This window comes from Lutra lutra, chromosome 3 (genome assembly GCF_902655055.1).
Source record: "Lutra lutra chromosome 3, mLutLut1.2, whole genome shotgun sequence".
Classification (NCBI taxonomy): Eukaryota; Metazoa; Chordata; class Mammalia; order Carnivora; family Mustelidae; genus Lutra; species Lutra lutra.
This window is the reverse complement of record NC_062280.1, coordinates 75,116,304-75,138,461: the sequence shown is the minus strand read 5'-3', so window position 1 is coordinate 75,138,461 and position 22,158 is coordinate 75,116,304. Positions and strand designations below refer to the sequence as shown.

At 36.7% G+C, this 22,158-nt stretch overlaps 1 protein-coding gene across 1 annotated transcript in view; it reads left to right on the top strand.

The window, feature by feature from the left end:
* The window catches only part of TTN (titin), a 274,867-nt gene that overhangs the window by 137,533 nt on the left and 115,176 nt on the right, over positions 1-22,158 (top strand). Inside the window, 44 exon segments of the mRNA XM_047722299.1 lie at positions 571-648; positions 1,182-1,265; positions 1,422-1,487; positions 2,825-2,908; positions 3,019-3,102; positions 3,223-3,306; positions 5,961-6,035; positions 6,152-6,235; positions 6,352-6,429; positions 6,920-7,003; positions 7,115-7,198; positions 7,310-7,393; positions 7,506-7,589; positions 7,702-7,785; positions 7,898-7,981; positions 8,094-8,177; positions 8,287-8,370; positions 8,483-8,566; positions 8,650-8,733; positions 8,932-9,018; positions 9,182-9,265; positions 9,376-9,459; positions 9,768-9,851; positions 9,965-10,048; positions 10,356-10,439; positions 10,552-10,635; positions 10,745-10,828; positions 10,941-11,024; positions 11,108-11,191; positions 11,326-11,409; positions 11,536-11,619; positions 11,747-11,830; positions 11,961-12,038; positions 12,449-12,532; positions 12,987-13,073; positions 13,331-13,408; positions 13,587-13,664; positions 13,871-13,954; positions 15,395-15,478; positions 15,716-15,796; positions 16,292-16,366; positions 16,787-16,906; positions 19,132-19,200; positions 21,188-21,268. Coding sequence (XP_047578255.1) covers positions 571-648; positions 1,182-1,265; positions 1,422-1,487; positions 2,825-2,908; positions 3,019-3,102; positions 3,223-3,306; positions 5,961-6,035; positions 6,152-6,235; positions 6,352-6,429; positions 6,920-7,003; positions 7,115-7,198; positions 7,310-7,393; positions 7,506-7,589; positions 7,702-7,785; positions 7,898-7,981; positions 8,094-8,177; positions 8,287-8,370; positions 8,483-8,566; positions 8,650-8,733; positions 8,932-9,018; positions 9,182-9,265; positions 9,376-9,459; positions 9,768-9,851; positions 9,965-10,048; positions 10,356-10,439; positions 10,552-10,635; positions 10,745-10,828; positions 10,941-11,024; positions 11,108-11,191; positions 11,326-11,409; positions 11,536-11,619; positions 11,747-11,830; positions 11,961-12,038; positions 12,449-12,532; positions 12,987-13,073; positions 13,331-13,408; positions 13,587-13,664; positions 13,871-13,954; positions 15,395-15,478; positions 15,716-15,796; positions 16,292-16,366; positions 16,787-16,906; positions 19,132-19,200; positions 21,188-21,268 — 3,651 coding nt within the window.

Here is a 22,158-nt window from a genome sequence, read left to right as displayed (position 1 = left end):
AACATCTGATAAATAATATATACTTATATCTTTAAAGTCCTTGAATTATTTAAGAACATTATCACTGGGGGCGCCTGGGTGGCTCAGTGGGTTGAAGCCTCTGCCTTCGGCTCAGGTCGTGATCCCAGGGTCCTGGGATCAAACCCCGCGTCGGGCTCTCTGCTCGGCAGGGAGCCTGCTTCCTCCTCTCTCTCTGCCTGCCTCTCTGCCTACTTGTGATCTTTGTCTGTCAAATAAAGAAATAAAAAAAAAAAAGAACATTATCACTGAAGAGAAAGCACCAACTATTCACCAAAACAAGCGGAAGTAGCCCTAGCAGAAGGTGTCTTGTTAATTTTTCTTGTCAAGTTCTTACAATTCTAACATGGGAAATTCTTCTGAATTTCTGTTGTCATATTTGTTATGAATATTCAACTCATTTTAGTACTGTAATATATTTGATAAAGTGATCGTTCTGTTTCCTCTTATGACCATGTCATGTTTTGTGTTTACATTTTTATTACATTATGCTTGTTACAAATCTTTATGAATGTTTAAAAGTAAAAGAAATTATTACTACTATCTTTAAAGTACCTGAAGTGACCAAGAAAATTGTGGTAGAAGAAGAAGTACGTGTTCCTGAAGAGCCCAAATTTCCACCAGCTGAAGGTACCTGCCTTTGCTGAATCACCACTAATATAAAAATCCCCTCTTATTCACTTACAATGGAGCGGAGAGAGAGGGAGATACTTCCCCCTTCAATGCCACAATAGAGCTTAATTATGCAAACTTCAATTTATGTTCTATAACATAGTCCTCCCTTTTTTGATGATCCTCTGGAAACAAAGGCATCAACCTAAAAGTTGTTACTGTTTTTGTTGATCTTCTTAAGCCTTAATTGATATTGACCCCCTCAACTTCTTTTCAAAAATAATTTATTTCAGAAGCTATTGTCAGGGAGCTTTGGAAACAAACATTCCAGATAACAATAGAAAATGATGCTATACCCCAAGGACAAAGTATTTTTAATATGACAAATCAAGAACTCATCAACAAGGCAATCTAGAGAGATGCATTGACTGTGTGTTTAGTTGGCTTATGATTTTGGAATTCTTGCCATTCTTCTTGTTAGATCCCCTTTTTGTCTTGATATTTTATATCCAATTATGATATTTTTAAAAATAAAATAAATATCTTTAAAGCACCTGAAGTACCCAAGAAAATTGTTCCAGAAGAAAGGATTCATGAAGCTGTTCCTAAAAAGCCTGAAGTTCCACCAACTAAAGGTATACACTGAAACTAATCATGACATGAAAGGACTTTTTGTTTAGTTATTCATGGTTTAAAGTAAATGTGTGTGATGTTAAATCCTTGTATTTTGCTTCTTTATATTCTTAGTATACTTGTTATTTATAACAGTTAATATACTAATATCTTTAAAGTTCCTGAGGTGCCTAAGAAAAGTATTCAAGAAGAAAAATCTCTTTCTGAAGACACAACGATATACAGTGAGTGTAGAAAAATTGGTGGTTCTCTTTGGTTTCATTTGTGTTTGTCTCCATAGCTTTTAAAAATAAGTATACTAATATCTTATCAAAGCCTAATGTGCCAAAAATATTTGGCTAAAATTAAATAATTTAAATGGCTATTTGTCTCGGACAAGGTATATCTCCTCACCAATTTAAAAAAAAAATAGTCCTGTACTTATAACATTGCCCAATTTTAGAAAAGTCGTTTACCTTTTTGAATTTGTCATTGTCTTGTCTTGTTAAACTGTTCTTTGTACAAATATCTTCTGCTTTGAAGCAATTTATTTTCTCGGGCCATGAAGTAACTTTACTTCAACTTCATAATAATATTTTAATTGGATTTCTTAGAATCAAAATGCCTCTTTATTATTTTTTTACTCTTTACAGCCATCATTGGAAACATTTTGACAATGTTGCTTTAATGACCATATATTTATAAAGCCATTACAACAGCAAAAGAATTCTCAAGCCATTTTTTGTTTGCTTTTACATAAAATTATGATTAATTTGAGGAGTAAAATAATCTGAATAATAAAATATTTTGAATAGAATATTATTCAGTAATCTGAATAGTAAAAATGCCAATACTCAAGATATCTTTCTATTTATTTTAATCTAAAAATACCAGTAGTTCTGATTTTCTTTCATTTATTTTAATCTAAAAAATTCCCTGTTTAAACCCATTTTGGGGGGGTCTATAATACTAGGTTGGGATACATATATATGATGACTCCCTCCTTTGAATACCCTTTTTATGCTAAAGTCAGGTTATTGTCACCAGCCCCTCTTCCATTCTAAAAGCTAGAGAAATCTTTATTTTCTTCAGTTGCCTTATTTTCAAAGATTTAATTATTTTTTTTCTTTTTCTTTCCTGCTTCCAAACCCTAAATGGTTATAAAACTATGCAGCCATAAACCCAATATGGTTTAAAATTATAGCCACCTAGATTCCCGGAAAAGGGAAGAACTTATACAAATTTCCAGTAGGTCAAATGTAGGAGAATCAACCTTGTTCTTTATGGACAAAACTAAGAGCAAAGGAAAATTTCACCAGTAACTTTCTGCAGACAAAATACAAGAATTATATAGTCCCTAGCCAGTGAATTCCTCAATTTTATTGTCATCATAAATGAGAGTTCTATGTGATACCACTGGGAATGAGGCTTTCTCTTAGCAGATGTGTTCTTGTCGCTAGTTTGTGTCTATGTATTACTGGTAATTTGGGTGATGAGTGTGTACTATGTATCATGTTTTCTTAATACTATTCGTCATTGCCTTGAAATGCCCTTAATTGTACAAATACTAATATCTTTAAAGTTTATGAAGTGTCTGAAGAATCCACCACAGAAGAAAAAGTACTTGTGACTCATCCTCCAAAGACGAAAACCAAAATTGCAAAAGGTATATAACACCAATGATCTAGTCTGAAGAAAATTTATTTAGGGCTCATTTTAAAAGCTCAATCTTCTCCTGTGCTGTTTATAAATATAACTATACTCATATCTTTTAAGTGCCTGAGCCACCCAAGAAAGTTGTTCCAGAGGACAAAATATATGTGACTATTCCTAAAAAGAGAGAAACGCCAGCAACTAAAGGTACATTTCAACAACATCAAACTTGGATGAATAACTTTGGATTCGAGACTCAAAAACTGTGTGTTATATGATTTACTGTTTTCACAACTTCTAAGTGTAAACCTAATAATATTTTTAAAGAGCCTGATACAACCAGAGAAGTTTTTCCAGAGGTGGAGTTACCTGAGGCTGTTCCCCAAATTCCAGAGCATCCTCCAACTGAAGGTATAATTCTTAGTTATGAAAATCTAAAGAGAATCTTTCTTCTTCAGTCTGAAAAATATGTTTAGTGTTTTGTGTAGGTTCTCAGAACCCCTAACACTAAAATACTAATATCTTTAGGGTCCCCAGTGTACCAAAGACAAGGAACTTTCTATGACCTGCCCCCTACCAAAAAAAAAGTCCCATTCATACTATGTACTATGTACTAGGATAAGCAATTAAAACAAAAGTTAAATTTCTAATTTAAAGTTACAATATCTGTTAACATACCTAACTTTTTAAATATGTGTGTCTTCGTGTCTTTGCCTTTCCTCAACTAAAAAATACTAATATCTTTAAAGAGTTGGAAGTCTCCAAGGAAGGTCTTCCAGAGCAGCAAGCTCCTGTTGCTAAAAGAAGAATACTACCACCAAAAGGTACAAGCCAGAAGAAAGCAGACTTTCATATCTCATGATTATAGTTTTATTTAACACCTGTAAATATACTAATATCTTGAGAGCCCCACATGCTACTAAGGAATATCATTGCAGAGAAGTGGGTCCCCCAAAGCAGAAGCTCAAGGGCATATACATATTCCCATGAGCTATTCAAGAGAAAATAGAAAGAGGAAAAAATCTTTAACTTATCTAAATGGAAGATGCTTGGGCTATAAAGTCTAACTATGAAGTCTCCAGGGAATATATGAAGACATACAATGTGTAGATGTGACCCAGATGGATTCTTCAATAGGAAATAGCAATACTGTTCCAAAAAAAGGAAAAAAAAAAAAAAAAAAGACTAGGAGAGAAAAAAAAAAAGCTATACAAGACCACTTAAAACATTTATATCCCTGAAACTAGGCCGAATTGGTTTAGCACTCCCCCTTTAAAGCAGAACTCAGTGCCATCAAATGACAGAGGTGCTTGGCTGTACACTGTAAATCAGTAATTTAACTCTCCATGGAGTTGAAATTTCAGGAGAAAATATAACTGCTTCTTGGAATTGCCTTTCTATAAAAATAAAATTACTACTAAACACAAACACACGAATGTGAAAAAATTCTTTTCCCATAAGAAGTAAGTATAGAAATATTCTCAGAAAACCATGACTTACAGACAATAAAATATTAAATTCAACTTTGAGCAGTTCTTTTGGTCATATGGTCTCCACCTGAGAACCTTCCAGAATTAAGCTAGTTAAAACTAGTTAACATTGGAATTCTGCATGGAACACTTAGTTGTTCCTCTCATTATCTTTGATTTTTTAGAGTCCTGCATTTTTCCATTTTGAATGTTTTTAGGTAAATCAAAAGATGAGAAAGTTTTAAAACATCCAGCTTAACAATTTCTTTACGATATCCAGGATATTCTGTAATTTAAAGAATATCTGAACACTTTGACATGAATTTTTCAGTCTGGGATCTCTGGGTCATTCTCCTCTCTCCTATACTTGAAAAACAAATACTTAACCCAAGGTAAGGGTAAAATGAAGCCTATCCAGACAAGAAAGAAGCTCTTAGGTTCTCCTCAAATTAAATAGCTAAAAGTACATCATTAATTATACAAGATCATTCTTTTTCACTTGAAGCTAATTTTCCATGATCTCATTTTCTATACATCCACCATTCTAAAAAATAAAATTCCTAATATCGATAGTACCTGAGGTGACCAAGAAAAGAGCTCCTGATAATCAAGTACCCATCCTATCATTGAAGAATCAGACACAGGGAGCAGGAATGTCTCCCAGTCTGGGGCATTTCTGTAGGCAGAGTTAGGACTAAAAGTCTTCTACACTCTGAAGAACAACATATTAATATCTTTAAAGGACAGGAAGCTGTCCCTGTAAGGAAAACACCAATGGCTGCTCCCCCTGAAATTGAAACACCTTCTAGTAAAGTTATCCATCATTCTATCAGTCCTGCCTTCATTCATTTAATAAATGCCAATTATGTGTGGGGGGCTAGGGAGCTGAGGAATAATAAACAAAGACAATTAGGATTTGATTCCTTTCTTCAAAGCTTTATACATCATCCAGTTTTTAAAAGAAGCGCCCTTGGAGCCAGAAATGCCACTTTGATGTAGTTAATGTAACTAACGTCTTCACTGATGCCTTAACCTCTAAGCTTGATACTAATATCTTCAAAGTCCCAGAAACTATGAAAGAAGTTGTTTCCAAAATGCAAGTATCTGAGGATTTTCCTAAGGAGCCAGAACCTCTGCCTATAAAAGGTGTGTGATACCTGTGAACGGATACTGAAGAAATGATCTGTCCTCTGCTCTTAGAACTATGCTTTTCTAATGTTCTTCATAACACCTAAATGTAAATGTACTAATATCTTCCAAACACCTGAAGCTGCACAAGAAATTCCCTCTTGAGAAAATACTTGTGGGTGTTCCTGTTTAAACAGAAACCCCCTCTAATAAAAGTATTCATTCAACAAATGCTTAGTAAGGAAGGTCCACAGTGTCACAGGAACTAAGCCAAGTGCCTGTGAAGGGTGGGTAGCCCCTCTTCCTGAGGATCCCACGAGCCCCCAAGACTTATTTGATGGGTGGAGCAAGGGGAGAAGAGGCAGGCAGAGAAGAGACCTCTAGAAAACTACACTTACCCACTTATTGGGTTTACTGTTTTCACTAATCCTTTTACATCTTAAATGTGAAATACTAATATCTTTAAAGTGCCTGAAGCTCCTCAAGAAGTTGTTCCTGCAAAGAGAACTCCTTTCAAAAAAAGAGAACCTCCTTCAGTTGAAGGTATAAGTGACCATGCCCTCAAGCTAAAGAAGAAATAGCTCTTGTAGTCTTGAAAATATTTTGCTGTTCCTAGTGCTCTTCATATCACTAAATGTTAAAATACTAATTTCTTAAAGTGCTGGAAGCTCCCCAAGAAATTGTCCCTGAAAAGAAAACATATGTGATTCCTCACAAAAAGCCTGAACTTCCTCGTGATGAAGGTATATGTTGCTGGGAGCTTAGAAATTTGGGGAAATGTCTTCTTCTGTATGAATATGTTTCTTGTCTGTACAGATTCTTCTAACCCCTAAATGTAAAAATAATAATATCTTTAAAGTGCCAGAGGCACCCAGAAAAGTTGTCCCAGAAAGGAAAGTGCATCCTCCCCCAAAGCCTGAGGTCATACCTGTCAAAGGTACATTCTTTTTCTTTTTTTTTTCCTTTTTTTATTTCTTTTCAGTGTTCAGAATTCATTGTTTATGCACCACACCCAGTGCTCCATGCAATATGTGCCTTTCATAATACCCACCACTAGGCTCACCCAACCCTCCACCTCCCTCCTCTCTAAGACCCTTAGTTTGTTTCTCAGAGTCCACAGTCTCTCATGGTTCCTCTCCCCCTTCAATTTCCCCCAACTCCCTTCTCTCCAGCTCCCAATGTCCTCTGTGTTATTCCTTATGCTCCACAAATAAGGGAAACCATATGATAATTGATTCTCTCTGCTTGACTTATTTCACTCAGCATAACCAAAGGTACAGTCTAAACCACCCTTTATTTAAGGTGGGTAGGGAGGGCCTTAGCAAGAACCACCAGGCTAGGTTTGAAAGCTCTTTTGTTGTATAAATGAAGTTCTTGTCTGTGTGGATCCTTGTGACTCAAATGTAAATTTACTAATGTCTTCAAAGTACCCGAGGTTCCCAAAGAGGTTGTCCCTGAGAAGAAAGTGCCTGTGGTGCCTTCTAAAAAGCCTGAAGTCCCACTTGTGACAGGTATTTGTCACCAGCCTTAGGTTTAAAAAGATTGAACTCTTTTGCTCTTGAAAACATTTTGCTCTAGTGGTCTCATCATTTTTAAATGTAATTTTACTAATATCTTTTAAGTGCCTGAAGTTTCTCAAGAGATTGTCCCTGAAAAGAAAGCACCAATGGTGCCTCCTAAAAAACCTGAAGTTGCACCTGTTACAGGTACTTGTCACTCACCTCAGACCCAAAAAGATACAGCCCTTCTACTCTTGAAAATGTTTTGTTCCAGTGGTCTCATAACTCCTAAGTGTACTTTTACTAATATCTTTTAAGTGCCCGAGTCTCCCAAAGAAGTGGTCCCTGAAAAGAAAGTGTCTGTGGCACCTCCTAAAAAGCCAGAAGTCCCACCTGTTACAGGTATTTGTTACCAATGCCTGGCTTAAAAAGATGTGATTCTCCTGCTCTTGAAAATGTTTGGTTCCAGTCGTCTTCATAACCCCTAAATGTACTTTTACTAATATCTTTTAAGTGCCCGAGGCTCCCAAAGAAGTGGTCCCTGAAAAGCAAGTGTCTGTGGCGCCTCCTAAAAAGCCAGAAGTCCCACCTGTTACAGGTATTTGTTACCAATGCCTGGCTTAAAAAGATGTGATTCTCCTGCTCTCGAAAATGTTTGGTTCCAGTCGTCTTCATAACCCCTAAGTGTACTTTTACTAATATCTTTTAAGTGCCCGAGGCTCCCAAAGAAGTGGTCCCTGAAAAGCAAGTGTCTGTGGCGCCTCCTAAAAAGCCAGAAGTCCTACCTGTTACAGGTATTTGTCACTCACCTTAGACTTAAAAAGACATAACTCTTCTGCTCTCAAAAATATCTTGTTCCGGTCATCTTCATAACCCCTAAGTGTACTTTTACTAATATCTTTTAAGTGCCTGAGGCTCCCAAAGAAGTGGTCCCTGAAAAGAAAGTGTCTGTGGCGCCTCCTAAAAAGCCAGAAGTCCCACCTGTTAAAGGTATTTGTCACTCACCTTAGACTTAAAAAGACATAACTCTTCTGCTCTTGAAAATGTTTTGTTCCAGTTGTCTTCATAGTTCCTAAATATAATCTTACTAATATCTTTTAAGTGCCTGAGGCTCCCAGAGAAGTGGTCCCTGAAAAGAAAGTGCCTGTGGCTCCTCCTAAAAAGCCAGAAGTCCCACCTGTTAAAGGTATTTGTCACTCACCTTAGACTTAAAAAGATGTAACTCTTCTCTCAAAAATATCTTGTTCCAGTTGTCTTCATAACCCCTAAGTGTACTTTTACTAATATCTTTTAAGTGCCTGAGGCTCCCAAAGAAGTGGTCCCTGAAAAGAAAGTGTCTGTGACACCTCCTAAAAAGCCAGAAGTCCCACCTGTTAAAGGTACTTGTCACCAACCTTAGGCTTAAAGAGACATAATTCTTCTGCTCTTGAAAATGTTTTGTTCCAGTTGTCTTCATAGTTCCTAAATATAATCTTACTAATATCTTTTAAGTGCCTGAGGCTCCCAGAGAAGTGGTCCCTGAAAAGAAGGTGCCTGTGATGCCTCCCAAAAAGCCCGAAGTCCCACCAGCCAAAGGTAGTCACCCCCATGTCACTGGGTTTGATACCACTCATTTGTCTCTACCCTGTCTAATCATGAAAATACTAATATCTTTCAAGTGCCCGAAGTGCCCAAGGCAGCTGTTCCAGAAAAGAAGGTGCCTGAGGCTCTTCCTCCCAAACCGGAGAGTCCTCCTCCTGCAGGTAAGGTCAGAGTCATATATACTAGGGAGAAAACTGTTATTTTAGCTAGAAAATTATATATACAAATATGACAACATAACGGTGATATGATTCTAAAGAAAAGAAAGAAGTTAACCAGAATATCTTAGTGTATAATGACATGATACAATGAGGAATGTTTTAACCTTTTCTAAACACAAATTACCAATGTCTTTGAAGTGCCTGAGGTACCGCCAAAGAAAGTCATCCCTGAGAAGAAAGTACCTGTGGCTCCTCCTAAAAAGCCAGAAGCTCCACCTGCTAAAGGTATTTATTCTTCCAAGTTGTTGTTGGTCACCTGTTTCAGGGGGCTGGGAAGAGTGTGTATGGAACTGTCTGCCTGTCTCATTAATTGTATTTGCTTGGGTGAACATGTTGGCAATATTGCTCTATTATAATCTCTAACTAAAAGATACTAATATCTTCAAAGTTCCTGAAGCTCCTAAAGAAGTTGTCCCCGAGAAAAAAATGTCTGTGGTTGTGCCCCAAAAATCAGAAGCACCACCTGCTAAAGGTATTTATTCATACCCCCATTAAGGAAAAGTGCTGTCTTGTGCTCTTCCCAATCATTGTAATATATGCCTTCACTATTCATAACTTCTAAAAATACTAATATCTTTCAAGTGCCTGAAGTTGTTCAAGAAGTTGTCCCAGAGAAGATAATTCCCAAGGCACCACCCAAAAAACCAGATGCCCCACCTGTCACAGGTACATGTTAGCCTTGATCTCATTTTGAAGAAATATCTCTTCGTTCCTCCAGAATAATATTGCCCCTTTGCTCTTCATTAACTTAACTTTAAAACTACTAATATCTTTCAAGTGCCTGAAGTTACTCAAGAAGTTGCCCCAGAGAAGATAATTCCTAAGACACCACCCAAAAAACCAGATGCCCCACCTGTCACAGGTACATGTTAGCCTTGATCTCATTTTGAAGAAGTATCTCTTCGTTCCTCCAGAATAATTTTGGCCCCTTGCTCTTCATTAACTTAATTCTAAAACTACTAATATCTTTTAAGTGCCTGAAGTTGCTCAAGAAGTTGTCCTAGAACCGAAATTTCCCATGGCACCAGCCAAAAAACCAGAAGCCCGACCAATTTCAGGTATTATTCACTCATGTCCTTATCTAAAGAAGAAGTACCTCTTCTGCTCTTGGAAATATGTTTAGTCCATTGACCTCATTAATCTAAATGTAAAACTACTAATATCTTTTAAGTGCCTGAAGTTCCTCAAGAAATTGTCCCTGAAAAGAAAGTACCAGTGTTGCCTCCTAAAAAACCTGAAGTTGAACCTGTTACAGGTACTTGTCACTCACCTCAGTCCTAAGAAGATACAGCCCTTCTGCTCTTGAAAATGTTTTGTTCCAGCAGTCTCATAACCCCTAAGTATAATTTTACTAATATCTTTTAAGTGCCGGAGGCTCCCAAAGAAGTAGTCTCTGAAAACAAAGTGACTGTGGCACTTCCTAAAAAGCCAGAAGTCCTACCTGTTACAGGTATTTGTCACTCACCTTAGACTTAAAAAGATATAACTCTTCTGCTCTCAAAAATATCTTGTTCCGGTCATCTTCATAACCCCTAAGTGTACTTTTACTAATATCTTTTAAGTGCCTGAGGCTCTCAAAGAAGTGGTCCCTGAAAAGAAAGTGTCTGTGGCGCCTCCTAAAAAGCCAGAAGTCCCACCTGTTAAAGGTATTTGTCACTCACCTTAGACTTAAAAAGACATAACTCTTCTGCTCTTGAAAATGTTTTGTTCCAGTTGTCTTCACAGTTCCTAAATATAATCTTACTAATATCTTTTAAGTGCCTGAGGCTCCCAGAGAAGTGGTCCCTGAAAAGAAAGTGCCTGTGGCTCCTCCTAAAAAGCCAGAAGTCCCACCTGTTAAAGGTATTTGTCACTCACCTTAGACTTAAAAAGATGTAACTCTTCTCTCAAAAATATCTTGTTCCAGTTGTCTTCATAACCCCTAAGTGTACTTTTACTAATATCTTTTAAGTGCCTGAGGCTCCCAAAGAAGTGGTCCCTGAAAAGAAAGTGTCTGTGACACCTCCTAAAAAGCCAGAAGTCCCACCTGTTAAAGGTACTTGTCACCAACCTTAGGCTTAAAGAGACATAATTCTTCTGCTCTTGAAAATGTTTTGTTCCAGTTGTCTTCATAGTTCCTAAATATAATCTTACTAATATCTTTTAAGTGCCTGAGGCTCCCAGAGAAGTGGTCCCTGAAAAGAAGGTGCCTGTGATGCCTCCCAAAAAGCCCGAAGTCCCACCAGCCAAAGGTAGTCACCCCCATGTCACTGGGTTTGATACCACTCATTTGTCTCTACCCTGTCTAATCATGAAAATACTAATATCTTTCAAGTGCCCGAAGTGCCCAAGGCAGCTGTTCCAGAAAAGAAGGTGCCTGAGGCTCTTCCTCCCAAACCAGAGAGTCCTCCCCCTGCAGGTAATAATGACACTATCAAAACTATTATATTTGAAAAGAAAAAACTCAGTTCTTAGTGTTGTGAAAATCTGTTTGTAACCTATTTCCTATGCGTGAGTCAGCTCTAGCATTAAAATGAGCTTGTGTCTTTCAAGTGCATGAGGAGCCTGAGGAAATTGCCTGGGAAGAGCCTCCTGCGGAAGCTGTGGAAGAGCCAGAGCCGGCTGCTCCTCCGAAAGGTACTTGGCCCCCTGCTAGGTTGCCTTAGCCAGCTTTCCACCCCTCTTGCCCTGAAAATTCTTTGAGCTTTTGTCTTATTTCTCGTTCATCTTCGCTGATTCTGAAATAAATTCTAATATCTTTAGTGACCGTGCCACCCAAGAAACCTGTCCCAGAAAAGAAACCACCTGCTGTCGTTGCCAAAAAACCTGAACCACCACCAGCAAAAGGTATTTCTCACTGCCACTAACCTCCTTCAGAAAGTCTTTTGGGTGTTGGGTTCCACTGCTATATCTATACCTAATGATTTTCATGTGGTTGAAACTATGAGCTAAAAATAACTAATATCTTTTAAAGTGCCTGAGGTACCCAAGGAAGTTGTCCCTGAAAAGAAGATGCCTCCAGTGGTGCCCAAAAAACCGGAAGTCCCACCTCCTAAAGGTACATACAGTTGTCTACCATGTGATGGAGGGTAAAACCTCCAATTCTTTGGAAGTAGTTTGTGCTGTGCAAATGTGATGAATGTTTACTAGAAACTCTTCATAATGTTAAAATATTACTGCCTTTAAAGTGCCTGAAGTTCCAAAAGCAGCTGTTCCTGAAAAGAAAGTAACTGTTCCCAAGAAGCCGGAAGTCCCACCACCTAAAGGTACATGTCACTAATGAGATTCTGCAGGAAAACCCTCACTCTGGCTTCAAAAGTTACTTATTACAGGAAACCCTGTTGTTTGTCAAACTTCTTACATTCACAATTACAAACATGCCATTCTGGATTTTTAGGGTTTAAGTGTTTTTAAATAACATCACTTGTTTAAAAAAAACAGACAAAAAACTGATGCATCGCTTATGTGCATTAACGAGTTTGCTAATATGGTTTTGTTAGTCTGAAAAGGCCACATTTCCCTCATTGCTATGTGGATCTCAGAACAGATACTGGCCTTGGGAATATTGTTCTTGCATTTGTCTCTGGGTTATTTGACCTAGATGTGAACTAGAGATGGTATAAATTTCATGTACTTCTCAACTACCCAGAAGTAAAACTAACTAATATCTTTAAAGTGCCAGAGGTGCCAAAGAAACCTATCATAGAAGAGGAACCAGCCATTCCTGCTCCCCGGAAAGTAGAGTCTCCTCCTCCAGAAGGTACATGTTAGACTATTAATGAGCTTGCCACTCAAAGACAGTTGCTAATTGAAGCTTTGTTCTTCTTTTTTTTCTTATTTGGTATCTCTTGGTCATTTTCTGTCCTTTAATTATTTGTCTTAATCATTCTTAATTAGCTCTGATTTGAATTTTCAATCAGTGATCTCTCCATAGGGCATCATAAGCTGTATTAAAGTATCTCAAATGCGCACAGAAAGTAGGACAGAGCCAGTGACTATAAATGACATTAAACTCCAAAAGGGCTTTCCAAGCATTCAGATCAATAGAAACCAAAGTCAGTGCAAATAAGATAGGTTTCATCTTCACAAAACTAAGAAAAGTTATTAATTAAAACAAGGGATGAAATCAAGGTTACTAGTTTTTATGTTCAGTGTTTTGTGCATTTTAGAATACTGCCCCATACATGGAATTACAATTAACTTTATCTTTAAAGTATATGAAGAACCTGAGGAAATTGCTCCTGAAGAGGAAGAGCCAGTTCCTGTTGTGGAAGAGGAGCCAGAAGCCCCACCTCCAGCAGGTACAAGGCAGGGTCCTGTACTGTATAGGAAAATACATGGTTTGATTTTTATATCTATTACATACTTTCTTTAAGGTAAAATGTGGGTCTTCTCTCTTCTTTCTTGAAATTCGACTTCATTGGCAAGAACAGAAGTCATTTGCGCACACAAAGCTATAGGATTTTACAGTGTGCCTACTGAAGGATGGGTGTGATCTTTATTCATTCATTAGTGTTAGGCTTTTCATTATAATCATTTGAAATTCCTATCTTTAAAGTACCTGAAGAACCCAAGAAGATTGTTCCAGAGAAGAAAGTTCCTGTTATCAAGAAACCAGAAGCTCCACCTCCTAAAGGTACTCACAGTAAAATACATCAGTATTTGCTTCATTTTTGTGTGCTAAAATTCGACAGTCCTTACTATTTTGTGTTGTATTATGTGCATAACTGTTATCTAAATGTTGGTGTCAAATTAATGTGTACATATTGCATCTTGCAAATTTATATTATTAAATGCTACTAATATCTTTAAAGTACCTGAGATGGCAAAGAAAGTTGTCCCAGTGAAGAAAGTCCCAACTGTCAAGAAGCCAGAAATGCCAGAAACTCAAGGTATTCCCGTCATCATTGATATCATTAGTATCATTGCTTTTTTAAAGTAACCTGTTATCTGTCCTTGTTGTTGTGTAACTAGGGACAAAATGTCCTTATTTAGTTCCAATAATTTTAATACTGCTCCTTTAACTATAGATTCTTAATTCTTAACATTTAAAATCTTTCTAAATATTCTTTTTAAAATACAACTAATATCTTCCAAGTGCCTGAGGTGCCCAGGAAACTTGTTCCAGTAAAGAAGGAAACTGTGCCCATTACCAGAAAACAAGAAGTCCAGCCAGAAAAAGGTACCTACCGTGAAGGAAAAATATAGATTTCTTTGAATGCTCTCTGAGCATTTTAATAATGGTTCTTATGCAAAACCACATTTCATAGATGAAAAGGGGAAATAATGAGGGCAAAGAGAAAAAACAAGATAGATAAGCAGGAGGAAACAAACAAATGAGATTCAGTTATGCTATGACAAGGTTCCATGTGGTAGCAAAGGACCTCCTCCGATTCGAGGGGTAAACAGCTCAATTCAGCATATTTTGGTGAATGTCCTACCATTAACAAAACAGCATGGTAGAAAAAATAAGATTTGGTCCTGTCTTCAAGCAACTTAAAGCCGGTGAGAAGAAAGCACAGCACAACTCTAATAGAGACAGGAAGTGACCATACCTACAGGAGTATAAGGGCTACAGAAACACAGGCAAGGGAAGATAAATTTCAGGCAGAGGCATCAGGGAAAGCTGTATGAAAGAAATAAAAAATTAAAGTTTTGATGGATTTTTATACTATATAGCAATTGAGAAAATGGTTTTCTAGGCAAAGGAAAAATTTTTATCGAAGGCACAGAGGTAGAAGAGTCTAGGACATTCAAGGACCTTCAAATAAATTTGTGCAATTTGAGTATGGATTGGTCTTGGGATATCTTGAAAGATAGTCTGGATATAAAGCAGCTAAGGTTCATATTTTGGAGTTTTTCGAATGTGCATATCAGGCATGTCCTTTATTCTGTAAGTAACAGGAAGCTGCAAAGGCTTTGAAGCAGGTACACAAATGAGTGGAGGTTGGGCTTCAGAAAGATGACTGGCAATAGTTCTAGCTACCGGAAGACAGTGATAATAGTGAAGAGCCACTGCAGTCATTTAGGGTGATTAAGAGCTGGACAAGATCAGTGGTGGTAGAAATGGGAAAAGAGTGAGAGAGATGGGAGATCGAATTGCTCTCTATTAGGGAAATAATTAAGTAGAGGAGCCCAAGATGATCGTAAGGGTTGTAGCTAGCTATCCATGGGAATGGTTCATTGGGTCCATAATTAATATTAGAAAGAAGATAGTGAATACATATTTTTCACTTTTCAAATATAGAAGCTGGGAATATTCATCTGGAGCTTAGGAAAGAGAACAGAGCTAGAGATGGAGATCTAGGAGTCACCCAAAGAGAAATAAGAGAGTGTAGCGGTGATGGTTCACAGAGTGTAGAGCCAATTTTTTAAAGCTTCAAAGTTAGACCAGTGGAGAACACTGACATTTAAGGGTACACAGAGGAAGAGAAGCAAATGAAGAAGGCTGAGAAGACTCCTTAATAAAATTGGAATGTCCAAAAGGGTGCCATGCCTCCAAAGCCATATTCCCCACTAAGTCTTGTAAGATAAAGTTCTTTCCACTCTATTCTTTGCCTGCTGTTTGCAGAATCTTGCACATCTTCTAAATTCTTAATAAACGAAATCAATATCTTTAAAGTGCCTCAAGTACCAAAGGAAATCATCCCAGAAAAGGAAGAGTCCATTCCTATTCCTGAGGAGCCGGAAGCTCCCCCTGTCCAAGGTACACAGCTGCTCTATAAATCTTGGAAAGATGACAGTTGTCTTCAACATCTTGCTTTGATTGTAGATGAGTCTTATGTACTTATCTGTTGTCTGTCTTTACGTAGTTAAGTTGTTGGTATTTTGGGGTCATCTGAAGAATATGTTATAGAGTATAACTAAGTTGGTATGTTACAACTTAGCAGTTGAAAGATTCTACTGTGAATACAGTCTAAAATATAATACTGTGTTTTTTAAGTTGAAGAGTCTCCTGAGGACATAATGTATGAAGAAAAAGCATCTATAACCATTGGTAGAAAAGTGACTCCCCCTGTTGAAGGTATATATATATGTATAAACATAAATTTTTTTAGTCTCTTAAAGACTCCAGCCAGAAATAAAAAAAGAAAATTATTCATAGGGTGGCATTCTTTCTTGAAATTATATACAGAAGCATTCCAGCATGTGCTTGTTTTATTTTTCAAATAGTTACACTTCTTTTGAAGTAGAATATTTAACTTTTCTTGATAGTAACTAATAATTCCCAAAGATACAGCTTACAAGGCAAAACTGGAAAAATTGCATTGGATTTTCAAACAATAACCCCACATCAAATTTTACAAGTCATCTCATTTGCCATCCACATACATCAAATAAAGTAGTTAATTGAATGTTTAAGTGTAATAGAAATCTTTCCTCTTTTTCTGTATAAGTGAATATGCGTGAATTGTATATTTTTGTTTTTGTGACTACAATCTTTACATCTCTGTGAAATTTGTATGAGTCTTTGTGAAGAACTTCACAATCTCCTATCCTCTGTCAATATTCTTTAAAGAACGTGAAATCCAAAAGTATATCGAGCCTGAAGAACCTGAACCTGAGCCACAGCCAGAAGAAATGCCAATTCAAGGTATTCAGTTAATTGGACTTCCCTCTTCACCATCATAGTCTTTATCTTTACATACATGTATGTTTTATGTTGTTCTGCGTGTCTCTCTCCATCTGTATGTAAGACACTGTTTTAAACATGCATTGCATTCTTATTCATCCATGTCATTTGTACGATTGATCCCATGTCAGTGTGGCTTACGGATACTTCCTTTGTTTTTATCAGTGCCTTTGCCGTATTTCTTATCATCTGTGTACAGTGTTTAAATTTTTGTGTTTGATGTTGGAAACTGTTTTACGTTTGATGTTGGATGCTACTATGAATGTAAAAAGTAAACTTTTTACTTGATATGTACATGTTTAAATTTCTACTGGAGGTATTATATATCCACACACCAATTAACATACACATAAACTAACCCTCCTGAAATACTCTTTTAAGAACCTGAACCTGAACCTGAAAAGAAGGTTATTGAGAAACCAAAACTCAAACCAAAGCCTGCACCACCTCCTCCTCCTCCACCAAAGGAAGATGTGAAGGAGAAAATGTTCCAACTTAAAGGTATAAAATGCCACTCCCAAGTTTTACTAATCTGCTTCAGACTTCTATTCAGCCAACCAAAATGGTGCTTGTGAGACATGTATTTCTAAAAGTGTGTGTTTTCGAACATGATGGAGCTGTGGGACTTGCATAGAGACCCGTGTTTTCTGCTGCCTTCGCGTGCTTTGTCGGGAATGCCTGACAGAATGCGCAGCCTGGCTCATTGCTACCTTCATCCGGGACATCTGGATGCAGGAGCTATCCAGCTAACGTTCTTATGGAGAAAGGGTTTTCTTTTTTTTTCTTTTTTTTTTTTATTAATTTTTTATTTTTTCATCATAACAGTATTCATTATTTTTGCACCACACCCAGTGCTCCATGCAATCCGTGCCCTCTACAATACCCACCACCTGGTGCCCCCAACCTCCCACCCCCCACCCCTTCAAAATTCTCAGATCGTTTTTCAGAGTCCGTAGTCTCTCATGGTTCACCTCCCCTTCCAATTTCCCTCAACTCCCTTCTCCTCTCCATCTCCCATTGTCCTCCATGCTATTTGTTATGCTCCACAAATAAGTGAGACCATATGATAATTGACTCTCTCTGCTTGACTTATTTCACTCAGCATAATCTCTTCCAGTCCCGTCCATGTTGCTACAAAACTTGGGTATTCATCCTTTCTTTTTTCTTTTTTTTCTTTTTTTTTTTTTACAGCTTTATAAACATATATTTTTATCCCTAGGGGTACAGGTCTGCGAATCGCCAGGTTTACACACTTCACAGCACTCACCATAGCACATACCCTCCCCAATTTCCATAACCCCACCCCCCTCTCCCAACCCCCTCCCCGCATCAACCCTCAGTTTGTTTTGTGAGATTAAGAGTCACTTATGGTTTGTCTCCCTCCCAATCCCATCTTGTTTCATTTACTCTTCTCCTACCCCCTCAACTCCCCATGTTGCATCTCCTCTCCCTCATATCAGGGAGATCATATGATAGTTGTCGAGAAAGGGTTTTCTGATTTCAGAGTGTGATTGCTATGCCTATCTTTGGGATCTTGAACATTTGGAATGTATGAGAAAACGTTGCATGAAACTTGTAATGTTGCAGTAACAAATTTATACAAAAGCCAAAACTTTGTTCCTAAAGAATTTCATGTGTTTTTAAATATACTATAAGAAATATATTTATGGCATTGATAGCTGATATGTGCTCATATACCCTCACACGAAAGCATATGAATGACCCATCACTGTGACCCCACTTTTTTTTTCCTTTTGCAACTTAACCAAAGCCCAAACTGTGTCTTGTGGAGCGGCCAGAAAGAGTGGTGATGAATACATTTGGTATCCAGCATCTCTTCTCATTGTTAAATTTCCCTTCATCCTTTTTTGTAGTTTGACATTTCTTGGAATTGATGCAGTATTACTTAATTCTTAAAATGACATCTTTAGGGATGCCTGGGTGGCTCAGTGGGTTAAAGCCTCTGCCTTCAGCTCAGGTCATGATCACAGTGTCCTGGGATAGAGCCCCACATCTCTGCTCAGCCTGCTTACCCCCCTCTCTCTTCCTGCCTCTCTGCCTACTTGTGATCTCTATCTGATAAATTAAAAAAAAAAAAAAAAACTTAAAAAAATGACATCTTTAAAAGCTGAAGTAAACTGGTAAAAGCATATTACTCTTTTTATGGTAATACAGTTTGTCTTAGTGTTGTGAGATTTCTCAATCTAAAATAATCTAGGTATAATCTTAGTTGAGCCCTTTTCCCATGCTCACCTATACACATACAAAGCCAGAATCTTCCAGAGTAAAACTGCTTCTCATGATTCTTGCCCCTCTCTATCCCTCCTGGCCAGTAGGGGTAACTTCTGGCGTTTTTCAGTCAGCCATAGAAAATGGGCACGTCTTACAAGGGTACCTGTTGATTCATACTCCATGAAGACACACGCTTAATATACTTCCCGTAATATAAATTTATACTTAAAGGAAAATTTCTTCTTCTAGCAAAGAACAAAAATTATCTTCTTTCTCCACCAGGCTTAACCTTACTACTCACCGTCAGAGTAGAAGGGCAGTGTTTTCACGGTTTGAACGCTTCTTGTGTGTTCTTTGGTGGCTGCTCTTGGCTGTTATCAATGCTGTTTGGCTGTAAGCAAACTTGGTTTTGACTGTTGGAGCAGATATTTAATAATTTGCTTCAGATTAGTATAAATATACAAATAATAAAATTAAGATTATATTCTTTAAAGCGGTTCCAAAGAAGAAAGTTCCTGAAAAACCTGAAGTTCCCGAAAAAGTGGAGCTTAAGCCTCTGAAAGGTATTTCACAATCTGGAAAATGCATTTCTATGCAGCATCCCTCCATCAGGCTCCTTCCTCTTCCTGTCTTCTAGTATGTTCTTTCTTTTTTTAAATCAGAGTAGTTTCATTTATTTCTTATATTTTTATAGTTTTTATGGCCCTGGCTCATAAGTGTTGCTTCCTTTGTCTCCCATCAAATTTCATACATTCATAGATATTGTTTATCTGTTTCATCTACATATGTCTTCTTGTATTTTCCTCAACTTAAAAATATTAAATGTTACTGGTTAGCTGAAATTAACTTCAGGATACACCTTAGGTTAAAATGCAGAGAGCTAATAGAAGAAAGCTTTGGAATTTCACCTGAACAACAGTATTTTAGCCAGTGTTAGGGTGCTAAAAATAACTCATGTCCTCCTTCTATATTATTGAGATGATTTGTAGGGTCTTCCTCAGGGCTTTCCTGTCATTCTCTCGTCACTGACTCCTAGACGTTCTTTCAGACATACAGATCTCACTGGGAATTTTAGGGAGCATTCAGGATTGCTGCAGGTCATTTTTCAAAATTCATTTCTCTTGATGCAGTATTTTCCATGAGCAAACTTAGACCCTAAAAGAAAATAAATGGATCTTAAATTTTAGAAATTTTTCTGTTAAAAATAAAGTTATTAATTTTTCTAGTAACTAAAATGGGTAGCAGCATTCTAGTTAAGTAATTAACACATCCAGACCCATAAATTGAATGTTCTTCATTCACTCTGGAATTTTAGAAAAATCACCTTTCTGAATATACATTTTCTGACTTATAAAATGGATATCACAAAATAATATTACTATGGCTGTTAACTAGTAATGAAGGAAAAGCCACTTAAATATGAAAATGACATATAATGACATATAGTAATTTTTAAAATAATAGCTGCAATGGTGTGTTCTGTACCAGAGTCTCAAATGTCAGTAAGACTTTAAAAATAAAATGATAATACAGAAAAACAAATGCAAAGAGTTCAAGCCCCATGTTAGGCTCCACAGCCTACTCAAAAAAACAAAAAAACAAAACAAAAAACCTACTTAATGAATTGCAAATATCCTGCTTAAAGCACCAAATGGGAAGTTTTTTAGAAATATCTGAAAGTTCAGATTTCACATGAGTAAACAAATAGGACGTTAAGTTATACAAATCAATAATGTTTTAAACTGACTTTCATTGACTACATCACTAGAGAGGTAAGGTGGGTCAGCCATCACCAAGCATTTCTCTTTCTTCCACTCAAATCCATGAGGATTGTAGGAGAAGGAGGAGGCTGCTCCATATAATATCATCTATCACGCCCAATAGTCACCAAAGATGCAAGAGAGGATGAACTTAGAATTCCTTGGGTCCCTTTTAGTCTAAAGTCAAGAACATTTTCTTATTTAAAAATGAGTTCCAACACCAGCTTTTAAATTCTATAGCTCTACAATTTTAGATTAGTATTATTTTGAAAAGGAGATCTTAAGAAACGATATTTCCCTTCAGTTAATAAAGTGAGAGTGGTCCTTTCCCAACATCAAGGTCATCAGCCATATCCCTTGGGTTCTTCTCTCACCAGTGGAGAAAATTGGATAACGACATGAACACTTACCAGTATCATTTTAATGTAATAGACAGTTGGGGAGATACCAATGTAGATTTGAACAATCTACAATTATAGATTAGGGCAAGGATACTGTCAAGAACCCTGTATTTGATCAAAGATTCATAAAGTCAATATAGAATAACATCTACCCTCATTTAAGATGACTATATTTGTTTGCAGTAAATGCAACAGAATTTGTCACAAGGCTAGATAAATGTTTGCGGAGGAAATAATTTGAAGTATATTATTTGCTTTTAAATTCTGTGATATTATTTTGCAACAAAAATCATGCACTATAGTTAACTAGTTTTGAAAGAGACCTTTTTCTTGTTGAAATTTACTTTTCTATGAATTTACTTCAAAATTTGAAATCATATTCTTTTAAGTGCCTGGAGGTGAAAAGAAAGTTCGCAAATTACTTCCTGAACCTAAACCTCAACCAAAGGAAGAAGTTGTTCTCAAAAGCGGTATAGTATTTTTCAACTGTTTTGTTAGCTTTAAATTTACAAAAAATAGGCCTGAAAGCTTACAAAAATGTTTCTGTCTCTTGGTTTTCTTTTAATCAGATTACCTATTTATCAAAATTCGTTTATAGTTGCACTGAAAATTGGGAAGGCTATCATTTCCATAGCTTTTTTAAAAAGAAGACAGAAATTTTGTGAGCGTTCAGTTTTGAAGTTTACATGCATAGATATAACTAAATTGATCATACTCTAAGCTAATAATAATGACCCCAGCTCTCATGTTCATAGTCAAATTATGCAGTAAAATACACTAAACCTATTAAATATTCTAAATCAGACCAAACTTTGTAAGTCTAAATGCAGTATTCAGTTTTAAAGTGTGATACAGAATCATCAGAACTAATAAATAATATTAAAAAAAACTAAACATATCTTCCTACTAATAAAATCTTAAAGAATTGGAAGCAAGATATTCAGATGAGGAATCAAGTTCTGACATTTTCTTCACACAGAATTATGGGTATCTAGACTACATTTCTTTGGATATCTCCACTTAAGTAAACTTTATACTTATTTAAATACTCCTCATTATATTACCAATGTTGAATTATGAATTCAGTTTGTTGCTATTCAAATTATTCATTTGGTGTTTTGGTCATTTTTGCAACAGCATTGTCTCTGAACAACAGATTGTCTATGTACATGGATGGAAAGTGACTCCCAGTGCTATTTTAATAATTTGACAACCTTTGATTAAAAAAAACAACAAGAACAACAAGAACAAAAAACAAGCACTTCTAGCATAAGGGTTAATTGGCCAGTGTATACCAGGTCGCATGCTTTTCATTTTCCTTGCATTTGTCGGGTGTGTTCAACATCTTCATTAGTTTGTT